Source organism: Brachionichthys hirsutus, chromosome 3, assembly GCF_040956055.1.
Source record: "Brachionichthys hirsutus isolate HB-005 chromosome 3, CSIRO-AGI_Bhir_v1, whole genome shotgun sequence".
NCBI lineage: Eukaryota > Metazoa > Chordata > Actinopteri > Lophiiformes > Brachionichthyidae > Brachionichthys > Brachionichthys hirsutus.
In genome coordinates, this window is record NC_090899.1 from 10,800,645 (window position 1) to 10,812,931 (window position 12,287).

The 12,287-nt window shown below is 39.1% G+C and overlaps 1 protein-coding gene across 2 annotated transcripts in view; it reads right to left on the reverse strand.

Annotated features, from left to right (window-relative positions):
* Positions 1 to 12,287, reverse strand: part of LOC137910715 (RNA-binding motif, single-stranded-interacting protein 3-like) — a 93,418-nt gene that overhangs the window by 23,420 nt on the left and 57,711 nt on the right. For both annotated transcript variants that reach the window (XM_068755108.1, XM_068755117.1), the window contains exons 5-6: positions 3,697 to 3,854; positions 3,046 to 3,125 (exon numbers count right to left, since the gene is read on the reverse strand). In XM_068755108.1, coding sequence (XP_068611209.1) covers positions 3,046 to 3,125; positions 3,697 to 3,854 — 238 coding nt within the window. The remainder of the gene's footprint in view (positions 1 to 3,045; positions 3,126 to 3,696; positions 3,855 to 12,287) is intronic.

Below are 12,287 nucleotides of genomic sequence, written 5' to 3' on the forward strand. Positions count from 1 at the left end.
AAGAGAAGTTAGAGGGCAAAATCAAACATTAGGAGGATGCTTTATAGATGCAGCTGATTAACCAGAAACACTAATATAATGGTGCAATATTATTAGTTGCCTTTGTGAGAAGAGGGAGATATCATGAGTGAGATTATTAAATAGGATAATTTCATTTAAAGGAAAATCTAATCCACTCAGAAATGGAATTAAATCCCCAAACATGGCAAAATGAAGAATCCCTCAAGTGGACTGAACGGAAAGCCGGCCTGCTTATATTTAAGGTGCTCAGCATCAATGAATGGACTAACTATTCAGCAGCAAAATTAAAAGATACGCAATGAATTTGCAAATAGTATATTCATAGAATATTTTTTTTAAATTAAATATGATGGAAAGTTAAAATGTTCACCCTTATTGCATATAAGGGTTACTGGCAATATTAAATAATTTGATCTTTTTGCAGTAATCAAATCAAAAAGAGCCGATTGAATACTGTAGTTCATTTCCTAAATATAACAAAACAGTACCGGTACTTTTACTGATCACCTCAAATGTGATATTTCTAGGTGTCATTGTTGTACCCATAAAATGAGCAGTGTTCAGCCTGTTCTATTCTGAGGCAGAAGGAAGCTACTTAGGGTCCCGCTTAATGCTGTATGTAAAAACAAAAACAAAACCACTAATTCACAATGCAGATGAGCGATGCGTGAATCAGCTCTGATATCACCTAATATGCATACACATTTTTAGCAATACTCAAAATACCAGAACAATTAATTTTTTCAGATGAAGACTCTTTGTTGGGGCCTCAGGATTTCTCAGGAGAATGGCTGATTTACTGCAAATCATTCCCATGCGAACCTGGACTGTGTGCGTGTGTGTGTGTGTGTGAGAGAGAGACCTTTGGATGTGAGGAATAATAATAAAATAATAATAAGAAATACAGTGAATTTAATGAATGAAGTTAAGCTGCTGTCCCTTCTGCACAAATGACACTCACAAAAGAGACATATTCATCAGTTCTGCTGCAGATATTGTAATTAATGCTTCGTATTGATAACAATCACTGCATCATCTTTGTTATTAATCAGTTTAATCATTCATATAGTCAGACTGGTCTAATCTGCAGACTGCAGTCCATGTGCATTGCTATACCTATTACACACAGTGATGCTCAACAGACCCCCTCATTATTGGTTATACATTGCGGTGTTTGCTCTCATATATAGGAAAGAGAATTGGCAGAGGGTGCAGGCAAAGGGTCCATGGTCATAGGGGAATATGTAATGACAATTAGAATAACTTGACACTGATAATTAAGTGGCTAATTACAAACCTTGTCTTGAGCCTTAGTTTGCACCTAGACTGTTTTTCACAAGCAACAGGCAGCTCGACAGGCCCCAAATGAGCTTGTGCCACCGACTTTACGTCATTTGCTTCAGACCTTTTACAGGGGGCCGATCGATTGTAGAAGAAAACTATTATGAGCTCCACCTCTGAGTCTTCGTCTCATTAGTCTACCGTTCTAAAGTGCAAGCTGACAAGGACAGCTGCCTAACTTTACCCTGAATGCCTGAAGGAAGCAGGACGTTCATTACATTTACTTTACATTTCTCAATGCATCTCCTCATAAAAACAAAATGCTTCAGAACAAAGTGTCCGTGAGAGAAGGAGGAGCAAAATATATCAATATTTTTGCGTCCGAATTTGAACAGCAATTTAACAGCAAGTGGTTTGGCTGGGTTCCCGCACATGATGACAGTAAAGGTGTTCATCAAAAAGAGTGTGAGGCTAGTTTTCTCAAGGCTGGTTGTCACACAATTACAGGATGAATTATATGTGAGAGCAGGACACTCCTGAAAACATAAATACCTCAGCTTCTGCAGCTCTCGTAAAGCTTTTTGATAATTAATCACACTCATACACACACACACACGCACACACACGCATGCACACGCACATGCAATATGTAACAGTCATTTTCTACAGAGCTATATTTTTACAGTATGGGAGTACAGCCGTGTGTGTGTTATCAAGCGAAACGCCCCCGGCTGTCCCACACTAATCTTCCTGGCAGGACACAGGACACACAGCTCGCTCTCTGTCCTTGATTTCCATTTTCATTTCTCTCTATCGATACCAGATCTTTCTTCTGTCATTCTGTGGTACTTTTGTTTTTTGTCTTTTCTCTCTTGTTTTTCCTCCTGCTCTGTTATTGAGCTCATGTTTAGTCACCCCACTTGGTTCTGTCTCTTTTTATGTCATTCACTCTCACAGTCACACGCCCCCCAACCCATTGTTTCATCAAATCCAAAGATAAGACAACTGCATTTATTGAACTAACCTGGTGATCTGAGCTTTATGTTACACAGGCAGAGCAGGAAAACCGCACAACTCCCCTGAACACGTCATCAGACAACATCTATAGCTGCATAATTAGTAATCGTATTTAGTTATAAACACTAATACTTTCCTTGTATTTCCTGCAGGGATTAGGGAGACCAGTGTGTTCCTGGGCGGCCCCTGGCTCTACAGGAGGTAGCGAGGTGCTACGAGCGCTGGCTAATGTCACACTCAAGCTCAGAGATCAAAAGACATCCAACGCTGTAAGACTTTAAGACTGACATTGTGCTAACCTTAAGCCGTTACTCAGATTTGATGTGAAACGTGGCTTTCTGAAGTGAAGCTTCATTTTTGACTGTTCTCTCTGGGCCGCCTTTAATATGATTTGCCTTAACCTAGCAAATCACAAATCATTGTTGAATTAAATTGTTTATTTAGATTAAACCTAACCCTAACACTTGTTATCTGAGATGTTTAAAATCAAAAATTAAAATCAAAATCCAAACTAATACCTTTAAAAACTTAACAAAACTCACCTGCATTATTGCAAGCTGTTCATTTCATCACAATGTACACATTACTAAACACTTTACATCAAATACAAATCACTTATGGAAGTTGCTGATTTTTCTTTGCCATAGGGAATCTTCACACAACCTGACCCATAGAGAAGCCCTGCTCTCACTATAAAAAGCATTTGTGTTGGTGATTTCCACCTACCTGTCATGCCTGGAGGGGTTTTCAAGAATTTCCCATTGAAATTTTGAATCACTACATCACACTTCTCCGTTGACTCCATCCTGACAGAGAGAGAGAGAGAGAGAGAGAGAGAGCTGTTACTCGAGGACATTCCATATGTTAGCATTCAGTATGCACAGAACATACTGTAGTTCTTAAATAGTGTGCCACAGTGAATGTACAGTATGTTAATATGTGTTCTACAAAGCACCTGTCTGTTTAAGCAGCTGTGCTTATTTGTCTATGTATGCCAGAATAAAATGCCTGAGGACTGTGTGTGTGTGAGAGAGTGTGTGAGAGAGAGTGGTTTCTATGGGGTTTCCTCTTCTTTGTCCCAGTTTAAAAGCTCCATTCAGCCTGATCTGCTGTGTGTCATGTCCTCTTTGTCAGCCCTTATTCAGCTCTGCTCACCCAATCACAGCTCAATGACTAATTGCCTGCTTGGCAAGCGAAAGCCACTGTGTGTGTGGTACATGAGCAGGCATGTGTGTGCGTGTGTGTTTGCGTATGGGAGTCTTGAATTTTATTCACATAGCCAGTGACCCTGAATGGATACCTGACTGCAGTCAAATCACTGACACACTCCAAGAACAAACACACACACACACACACACACACACACACACGCTATACCTAGCAAATCCGACTCCTCTGCTCAGGCCATTGGCATCCCTCAGTATCCGTGTAGAAATGACATGACCAAAGGGCTTCAGCATGTTCTCCAGCTCCTGCTCATCCATGGACAGCGGCAGGTTGGAGATGTAAAGATTGGTGGGGTCTTGCTCCTGTTGCTGTTGGGAAGGAAGGTGGAAGAGACAGGATACAGAACTTTATCATCACTTAATTTTATTTAAGTTTAGTCTGGTTGAAAAAAAAATAGCAGTGGCATTGGATCTTACAATAAACACGTCACACCAACAGATGGTAATTAGCATCTTGCTATAAACTGGTACAATGCATCTCTCCTCTATGGTCAAAACCAAAGAAACAACCATCCAACAAAATGATGTATAATTAATTAAACCACAAAAAACCTCAGAAATAACAATGAACAGAATGTATGTATTTATCTGAACTTCAGCAGAATAAATGCAGAAAGAACGGAAAGGAGAATGCCCTTGTCGTAAGAAGAAGAAAAAAATCATTTTAGGTTAGGTTTGAAAACTACTCAAAATGAAGAGAGATGAATACAAAGATTTAACACTCAAATAAAAGCCAGTTTTGCAGCAGCAAACACATTAAAGGTTAAGGTAGTGCCATTCCACTGCTATTCCCTATTTATGGAAGAATACCCTACAGCAAAATAATATTTCAACTCAAGTGGCATGCTCTCCTCATAAGAGGAATAAACACTTCATTGAAAAAGCAGTGGATCTCACACTCAGATTTCCTGAAGCAATAAGGAAAACCCCTTAGGGTGCACAGATGTTAAAAGAGTTGCACTAAATTCTTGCGAGGGAATGAGAGGAACTTCATTCCGATGAGCCCCTCATTTAGACGCACTAGTATATTTTAATTATTTAGTTCTGTTTAGCAGCACTCCATTGAACTGATCTGCTGCAGGAGACTGAATCATGTGTGTGCATGTGTGCTAGCAATTAAAGAGGTTATGAATGGCAATAAAAACAAAATAAAAGTTTAGCAGTGCTTAGGTGTCCTCTAATAAGCATGCTGCCATTATGCCATATGATATCAAGCAGCTTCTTCCACTCATAATTAGATTTACACCGTCCACATGGTGATCTGGATCATCATCAAAAGGTTCTAAATTGTTCTTGGTATCTTTAGACACCAACCATGAAACGTCATGTTTTCCTGACCTTATTTTGGATCAGATCCAGTGGAAATTCGGTGGTGAGAAAGAGGTCCCCATCCTACATGACTGTGTCAAATTCCATAAAGATTGTTCAATAATCAGCCGAGATATTGAGGAACAAATTTTGAAGTTCCATTGACTTCAATTTCCAAGTGATCCAGAATCCAGGATCTCTTCTGGATCATTACCAAAATGTATTAATCTGTTCCTATTAACATTCCTAACATTTCCAGTAAATTTCATCATGATCTGTCATTAAGTTTTTAAGTTATCTTGTTAAGAGACAAACAGAAATGGAGATAGTCATCACGACTCTCTCCGGATCAACCCCTCCCCCCCACCCCCTTCTTTGTCCACCTACGTTGCACATATTAAGTGTCTTTGTAATTAATTATTATTATAATTTATTATAATTTATTGTCATTCATTGCCATTTTGCATCTGTGGGGTAATTTATTTTAAATTTATTGTTAGTTTGCATCTGTGGTGTAAAATTATTTTTATTTTTCTATTGTTATTTTGCATCAATTGAGCAATTTAATATTGGTCTTATTTTTATTTGTATTGTTAAATGTCGATGATTTATGTACCAAGGACTTTCAACGGAAACAAGACCGCAAGGGCTTTTTTGAAATGCTCCTCTTAGACAGGATGTTTGACTTTATTTGTACTGTAATACATGCTACTGTGACACTGTACTTGTACTCTAACATTCTATCGAATAAATATATTCGTGATCATCAATGCCAGTAAACATAACCCCGCCCTGGCGGAGGTAACAATGAAAGCACAAAAATCTACCAATTTTCAGAAAAAAAGGCCTGACCTCTGTTACATCTTGCAATTGCAATTTGTTGAATTATGGAGTGTGACCTTATTAATATTGGACTACACAGTGATAGCTGAATATATTGTGAGTTTTATGTTAATAAAATTAAAATATTCTAGTTTTGCTATGGTGAAAACAATTCCCTCAAGATAGAATGTTTTTGCCTACTGACAAAATACAGCACAATCGTTGAGGTGGAGGTGGAATGAGGTGGAATTGTGCAAGCAGCACAAGTTCAACTCCAAACCTGGCTGTGGCCATCCTCAACAATAACTTGATCATCCAGACACAAAGGATCTCAATTTTGTACTATCGGAGGCACCACCAATACTAGCTTCTTTTCCCTTTTGGCAAGCCAACATTTTTTGTAATGGTGAAACCGAAGAATTCATATCAATGTGGTATTGATGGTTATAAACTAATTTCACCCAATGCCTCACTGACAGTGATTTTTACACAAATAGGTCTGGCAATTTCAGCAAAATACTGGTCAGCTGGTTTCTTTTTCTTTTTTAATGAAGTTACTATAACAAGAATGTGATCAAGAGGGATGTGCCTTATATTGTCTCCGCGTCTTCAGGTGATCACTATAATTGATTCCATGCCAAACTAAAAAGCTTACTTTTCTATGTATCATTTATAATGTCTCAATCCAGGGAAAAGAAGAGCGGGATGGGTACAAAATTGACAGGGCCCCTGTGGTGGGTTAGAGAAATCACATGAAACTTCACCGTCTCGTGACGTCTCGTGGCTGTAAAGTTATTTATTTACACAAATTATTCTGGGAAGTGAAGAAAAGTACTTTGGAGAACCCACATGTGATGAACTCTGCTTGACTTTGCATGAAGTTGCTGTTTTGAAGCAGCTACTTCTCGGTGATTTCTCACTCTGCATGAGGCGAATTGCTCTCTTTCTCGCTATCTATCCGTCTATCTCTCGTTGGCCCTCCTCCCTGTAGCATCTGGCTTCAGCTGGCAACAGCTTCACACCAACTGTGTCTGTCCCTGACAGCGGAGTCTGTCTGCCAGCCAGTCAGCCACGGTTTTCAGCCCCATTTAACAGCCTCTCTGCTCCATCACTGTTGTAGTTCTGCCATCATGCTACGTCCAGGTTACCTTGCAATATAGCAACACCTGCTGGTGAGCTGGAGGGTAAAGAGAGGCCGGACCAATGATTAAATACCTATGAAAAAACACTGTCTGGTTCTGTGTGCCCCACAGATGGATGTGATTTGAGAACAGCTGAGTGCCACATTTCTTTCTAGGCCTGCTTGCATCAATAAATGCATAAATAGTTACACTTCACATCAGAAATGACACAACACAGCTTCCAAAAACCTTCAGGAATGAGCAGGTATTAAAAATAGATGGAACAACTAAAAAAAGAGGCATGCTTTAAAAATAATTAACAGACTGCTTTCATACAGGGACTTTTATATTCATTATGGGTCGACTCCGTTGTCTTGCTTTTTAACATCGTCCATACATGATCCTGCTCATTTTCTCTTTTGATCCATCTATTTGAGCCTCTCCTTTGCTCTCACTCAGCCCACCTCCTTACCATCTATCCCTAATGCCATCCTTTCTCGTGTTCAATTCTCCTCTCATCCATTCTTCTTCCTCTGCTCATTGAAACACTATCTGAATGATGAATTAATTAATTTCTAGTGAAGGTTCAGCACACTCAGGTCTTAATTTCTGCATTCATTGTCTTCAACTTCATCATTCCACTGGCCTGATCAGAGTTATCAGCCACCACCACCACCAGTGTTTTGGACAGTTTGGGGGATAAATCGTGCTGCTTCTTAGGGCACAAGACCTTCAGTCAAATTCACCTTGAAGAGTCTGAGCAGCAAAGAGTTCTGGCAGACTAATCATCAAATATAATCTGCTTCACAAAACAATTACGTTTACTTCATTTTTCTCTCCTGATTGAAATACTTCGAGAGCTTATATTTCCATTCTCTCCTTTATTTCCCTTCCCTGTTGCCCCCTTGTTTTCTCTATGTATCCCTTGTTACGGCCGCCATGCCCTCCGCATTGTGCAAACCTGTTTCTGTAGTTTGTCAATGTTAATGCAATGTCAATGCATCTCCAGCTTGCGACTGGCTCCAGAAAAATGGGGTGTGGAATTCTCGGCATCACAGTCCTGCGTTATTCGGCCTGCTGATTGGTGTCTTCCTTCGTCCATCCACCAATAACTGGGAATCAGCGGCATGGCTGTATAAGCTTCATGACCGTCAGTCAGAGCGGCTGTCACTGAGACGCAAACAATTTACCACATGTGCTTCTTGATATTGTGCAGTTTGTTCTACATGAGGTACTTAGAGTTCTGAGGCGAGACTGAGCCAGGGATACAGTCTTGAATAATTACAATGCATCAAACTCATATCCACCCATCATTGCAACCTTTTTCTTTCTTTCGCTAACATCCTGCCATCTTTCTCAAGTCAAGTCTAATAATTCATAAAGATCATAACTGTGTCTAAGTGCTCTCTACCAGTATAATCTATACTAACTACTCATACCATACATAGTTTATGAACCCTGGAATCATTATGTTTTCATTAGCAATGGAGATACTTTTATCCATCTTCACAATGACTCTGGACTCAGTGAAATCAACACTGGATACTGATTGCCTCATCAGTTATTCTCTGGTCATTTCAAAGTACTAAGCAGCATCCATGGCTCAAACACACATTTTCTCTCTCGTGTAGAAGGTGGGGCAGAACAAATGTAACATGTTGTTCAATTTACTGATGATGTACATCCTTTTAGTTACTTAGGTCATAACACATCTTATTACACAATTTATTTTCTATATATTTTATTTGTGTGTGCAATTTAACAAAATATTTAAACATCAACATCATCCACTTAAAGCCCACTGTAATGTATGTTTTTTTCAGCAAGTTAAAGATTCCATTAGCTTGTGAATGTAACTATTGTTCTGTAAAAGAGAAGCCAGGGGCGGGTGTATTTATTCAGTGTTTCTGCTGACAAGTGGGTTTAATCTGCAGTGCTACAAAAAAAAGAAAAAGAAATGGAATAATTAACGTCATCGCTGTTGTCACATCCCAATTTCCAAGAAAAAACTTGTTTAAGCAGACAGAAAACAGCAAATTGGCCTGTGGCTTAGCCAACTATTATTTAATTCATCTAACGCGCAAGCATCACTTAAACTGAGGTTAGAAGCATTTCAAAAGATGACATACTTAAAAAATATTCAAAAGTAGAACAAGATGTTTTCCATTGAGTGGATCTCCAGTGGCTGTGAAGTGGGAAAAAACCCTTACTATTCAAAGAAATAGTATCACACTGAATGTTTCCACATTTAATTCAATATTGCAATGGTAGAATATTTTGAATCTCTATGGCCTACATCTTTACACTCCACATGACTAATTTAAAGCAATGAGACAGTCCCTTCTACGGAATTGTTACACCCACACACACACTTTCTCAAATATTTCAGTCAGACAAATAGTTATCCCTCGTCACCCATGTATTTTGGTGATAGCATCTACTTCTTTCCAGTTCAAAATATGTTATATCCCTTCTTTTCTTTTCTGCTCTCTCTCACATTTTCTCAACTGTGTGTATTAACAGGTCGGTACTTCATCACCGAGTCAGAGCCAAGTGCAGTCCCCTGTTGAACACCAGTGTGCAGGCTGCTTGTCTGCCAGCCATCCAGAGCTGAAATCAATCACCCAATCCTGAGAGACTCAAACCATCAGGGAGGGTCAGACAGCAAGAGAAGACAGAGTGACACAGAAGAAGCTACAGCAAGGGAGAAAGGACGGAAGCAGAGAAAGCCCTGGGCGGATCAAATAAACATAAATGCCCCATGAGTTGAAACGCTTCCCTTGGGCAGGAGCGTTTATACGATATAGACATTTGGAAATATGCAAAAACGGACTGAATTAAAACCTTCTATTCTAACGTTTGTAATGCTACTTTCTGTTGTTGAAGCGGTTGTTAATTTAATATAAAATAATGGCCAATAAAACACAATTTGAGTTGAGTTAAAGTGAGGTTATTGCCTTTGGTTCTGTGGTTGGTGTTAATTCTTTATTGGTTGACCTTGGAAGTTTTTCAGCAGCTCTCACAAAAGTGGCATTGAGTCTCATTGTAAAACAAACATGTCTATATTGTCAATAGGTGTTAGTGTGCGTGTGAATGATTGTCTGTCTGTGTGTGGCCCTGCGATGAACTGGCAGCTTGTCCAGGGTGTACCCCGGCTCTCGCCCTTTAACTGCTGGGATTGGCTCCAGCACGACCCGCGACCCGGTAACGGACAGAGCGGTTCAGAAGATGAATAAATGAACGAACTTGTAGGGATCCATCAGGATATTTGTTCTCACGTTATCATTATAATTTTGGCTGATTAAATGTCCATGCAGTGAAGTGAACTAAGAGAACTGCACGCTTGAAGAGTTATTCTGCAAAATATAAAACACATGCTTGTGGATGCAGACATTTAACTATTTCCTGACATTATATTGTTGACTCGAGGTGACTCATCATACCAAGGCACTGCTGTAACACATGATAGCCATGTACAAGGATTATGCACACAAACAGCATCCTACAAACTTACATCAAGAGCCTTAACTCGTTAAAAACATATACGACATACTCAAAACATACACATTCCTCCGTCTGAAGCTCTTTCTTTTCTCTCTCTCTTCTGTAGTACTGAATTATGTAATCAAGACTAATGGGACTCAGCTGTTGGCCAGTCTAATGACCTGGACTGCAGACAGATGATCTGGAAGACAGGCTCACACACACACACACACACACACACGCACACACACACACACTAGTGTTTGTCTTCCATGAACCTTGTGTGGAGCTGCATGTACTTACATCTAGTGTGTGTTTATGTTTAGTGTCAGAAACAACGAACAAATAACAACAAAGATAATATACTACTTCTCCTCCTCCTCCTAATACTACTACTAATAATAAGAATACAATTCATATATTATAAACATTAATTTATATGTCTATGCGCATTAATGGCATCTGGCAAATATTCCCTCCCAAGACTGGAATCCCCAGTTTTAGTCCAGGAAAAACCTGAATTCAGCAAAGCACTGTCAAACCTCTCCAGTCTTTATATGTCTGATTTTTTATTCAACAAATAACTGCAATGAATTTTCAGCTGTTCCATATTGTTCCGATCACTTTCAATCATATTGATAAATTCTTCCTCAAATGCCAAACCATCTTCAGAAGATGAGTTGGATGGATTAGGTTTTAGGACATACGTGAAATAAACTTCGGTGTAATTTCAAGAATCATTCAAGGGATTCTTTTAAAGGGTTTTTATTATAAAGAGGCGTGTCATGTTTTTTTCCTTACAACATTTTATATGAAAGGATGTTTGGTTTGGTCCGAATACTTCAACAACAATGTCATGTCTGGCGATGATAATAGTGCATCCGACAGATACATAAACTTTGAATATTAAAGACCACAAAATCACTGAGTAGACATGAAAGTCCACGAGCAGAGAGATCTTGAAACAAATCTCTTACGTGTTCAATAAATATGTCTGTATGTCAGTCAAGGCCTCGTCAGCCCGATGTCGTAGTGTCTGCCTGAGGAGAGAGCAGTCTTCAGGGATGTACTCGCTCAAAATGATTAGAGTCTGGAATCAAGGAGTCTGTGAGCACAGACAACGCCCCTGCAAGTTCACACACTGCTGAGACAGACAGAGGGAGGGAGGAGGGAGGAGGAGATAGAGAAGAGACGCGGAGAGGGAAAAAGCAGGAAATCCAAAGGTGTTTGTGTGTGTTTGTGTGAGTGTGTCTGCATTTGATGTTGCATCATCAGAGCGAGGCCGATTTGAGTCCAGGACTCATTTAATGATGGCAGCTACACACACACACACACACACACACACACACACATGCACACATGCACTCATAAACCAAAATAAATAATAATACACACAGTCATACACAGTGTTGTACTTCCTAGAGATAATCAAGAGGATAATAGAATGAACAGATATTTAATAGACAAGAAGAAAAAGGAGGAATGGTGATCCAAACCATCTTCAGTCGTACTTTATATGTAGTTATATTTATATAATCATTAGTTAAAATAAAAGTTACATTTGAGATAAAGTCCATATGTTTTCATCTAAGATGAAGCAAAAAAAGTTATTTCACTGCAATTCTTGTTTAATTGCATGTCTGAGAAAATTATTAATTAGAAAATAGAAATAACCAAGTAGAAAGCTACAAACAAGTTCAGAAAAAAACAAGCCCGGACTACTTTTACGAGACGCCAATGTGCGTATATGATTGTATATGTTTGTTTTTTCCATCCACTAGAAAAGCAAAATATCTCACAGAAAATTGTGACTATGAACTGACTGACCAGCTTTTAGGGCAAAATAGAGTTCAAGACTATCTCTCCAACATGCTGCATTTTTAATTATTGTTGGTTAAAATATAAAAGCAACCAGAAGAGAGCTAGATGGACTGGATATATACCTAGATGTGTTGTTAGTTGTCGAGTGCACACTGAAAGTGTGTAGCTCCAATCAGTTAATGCACCT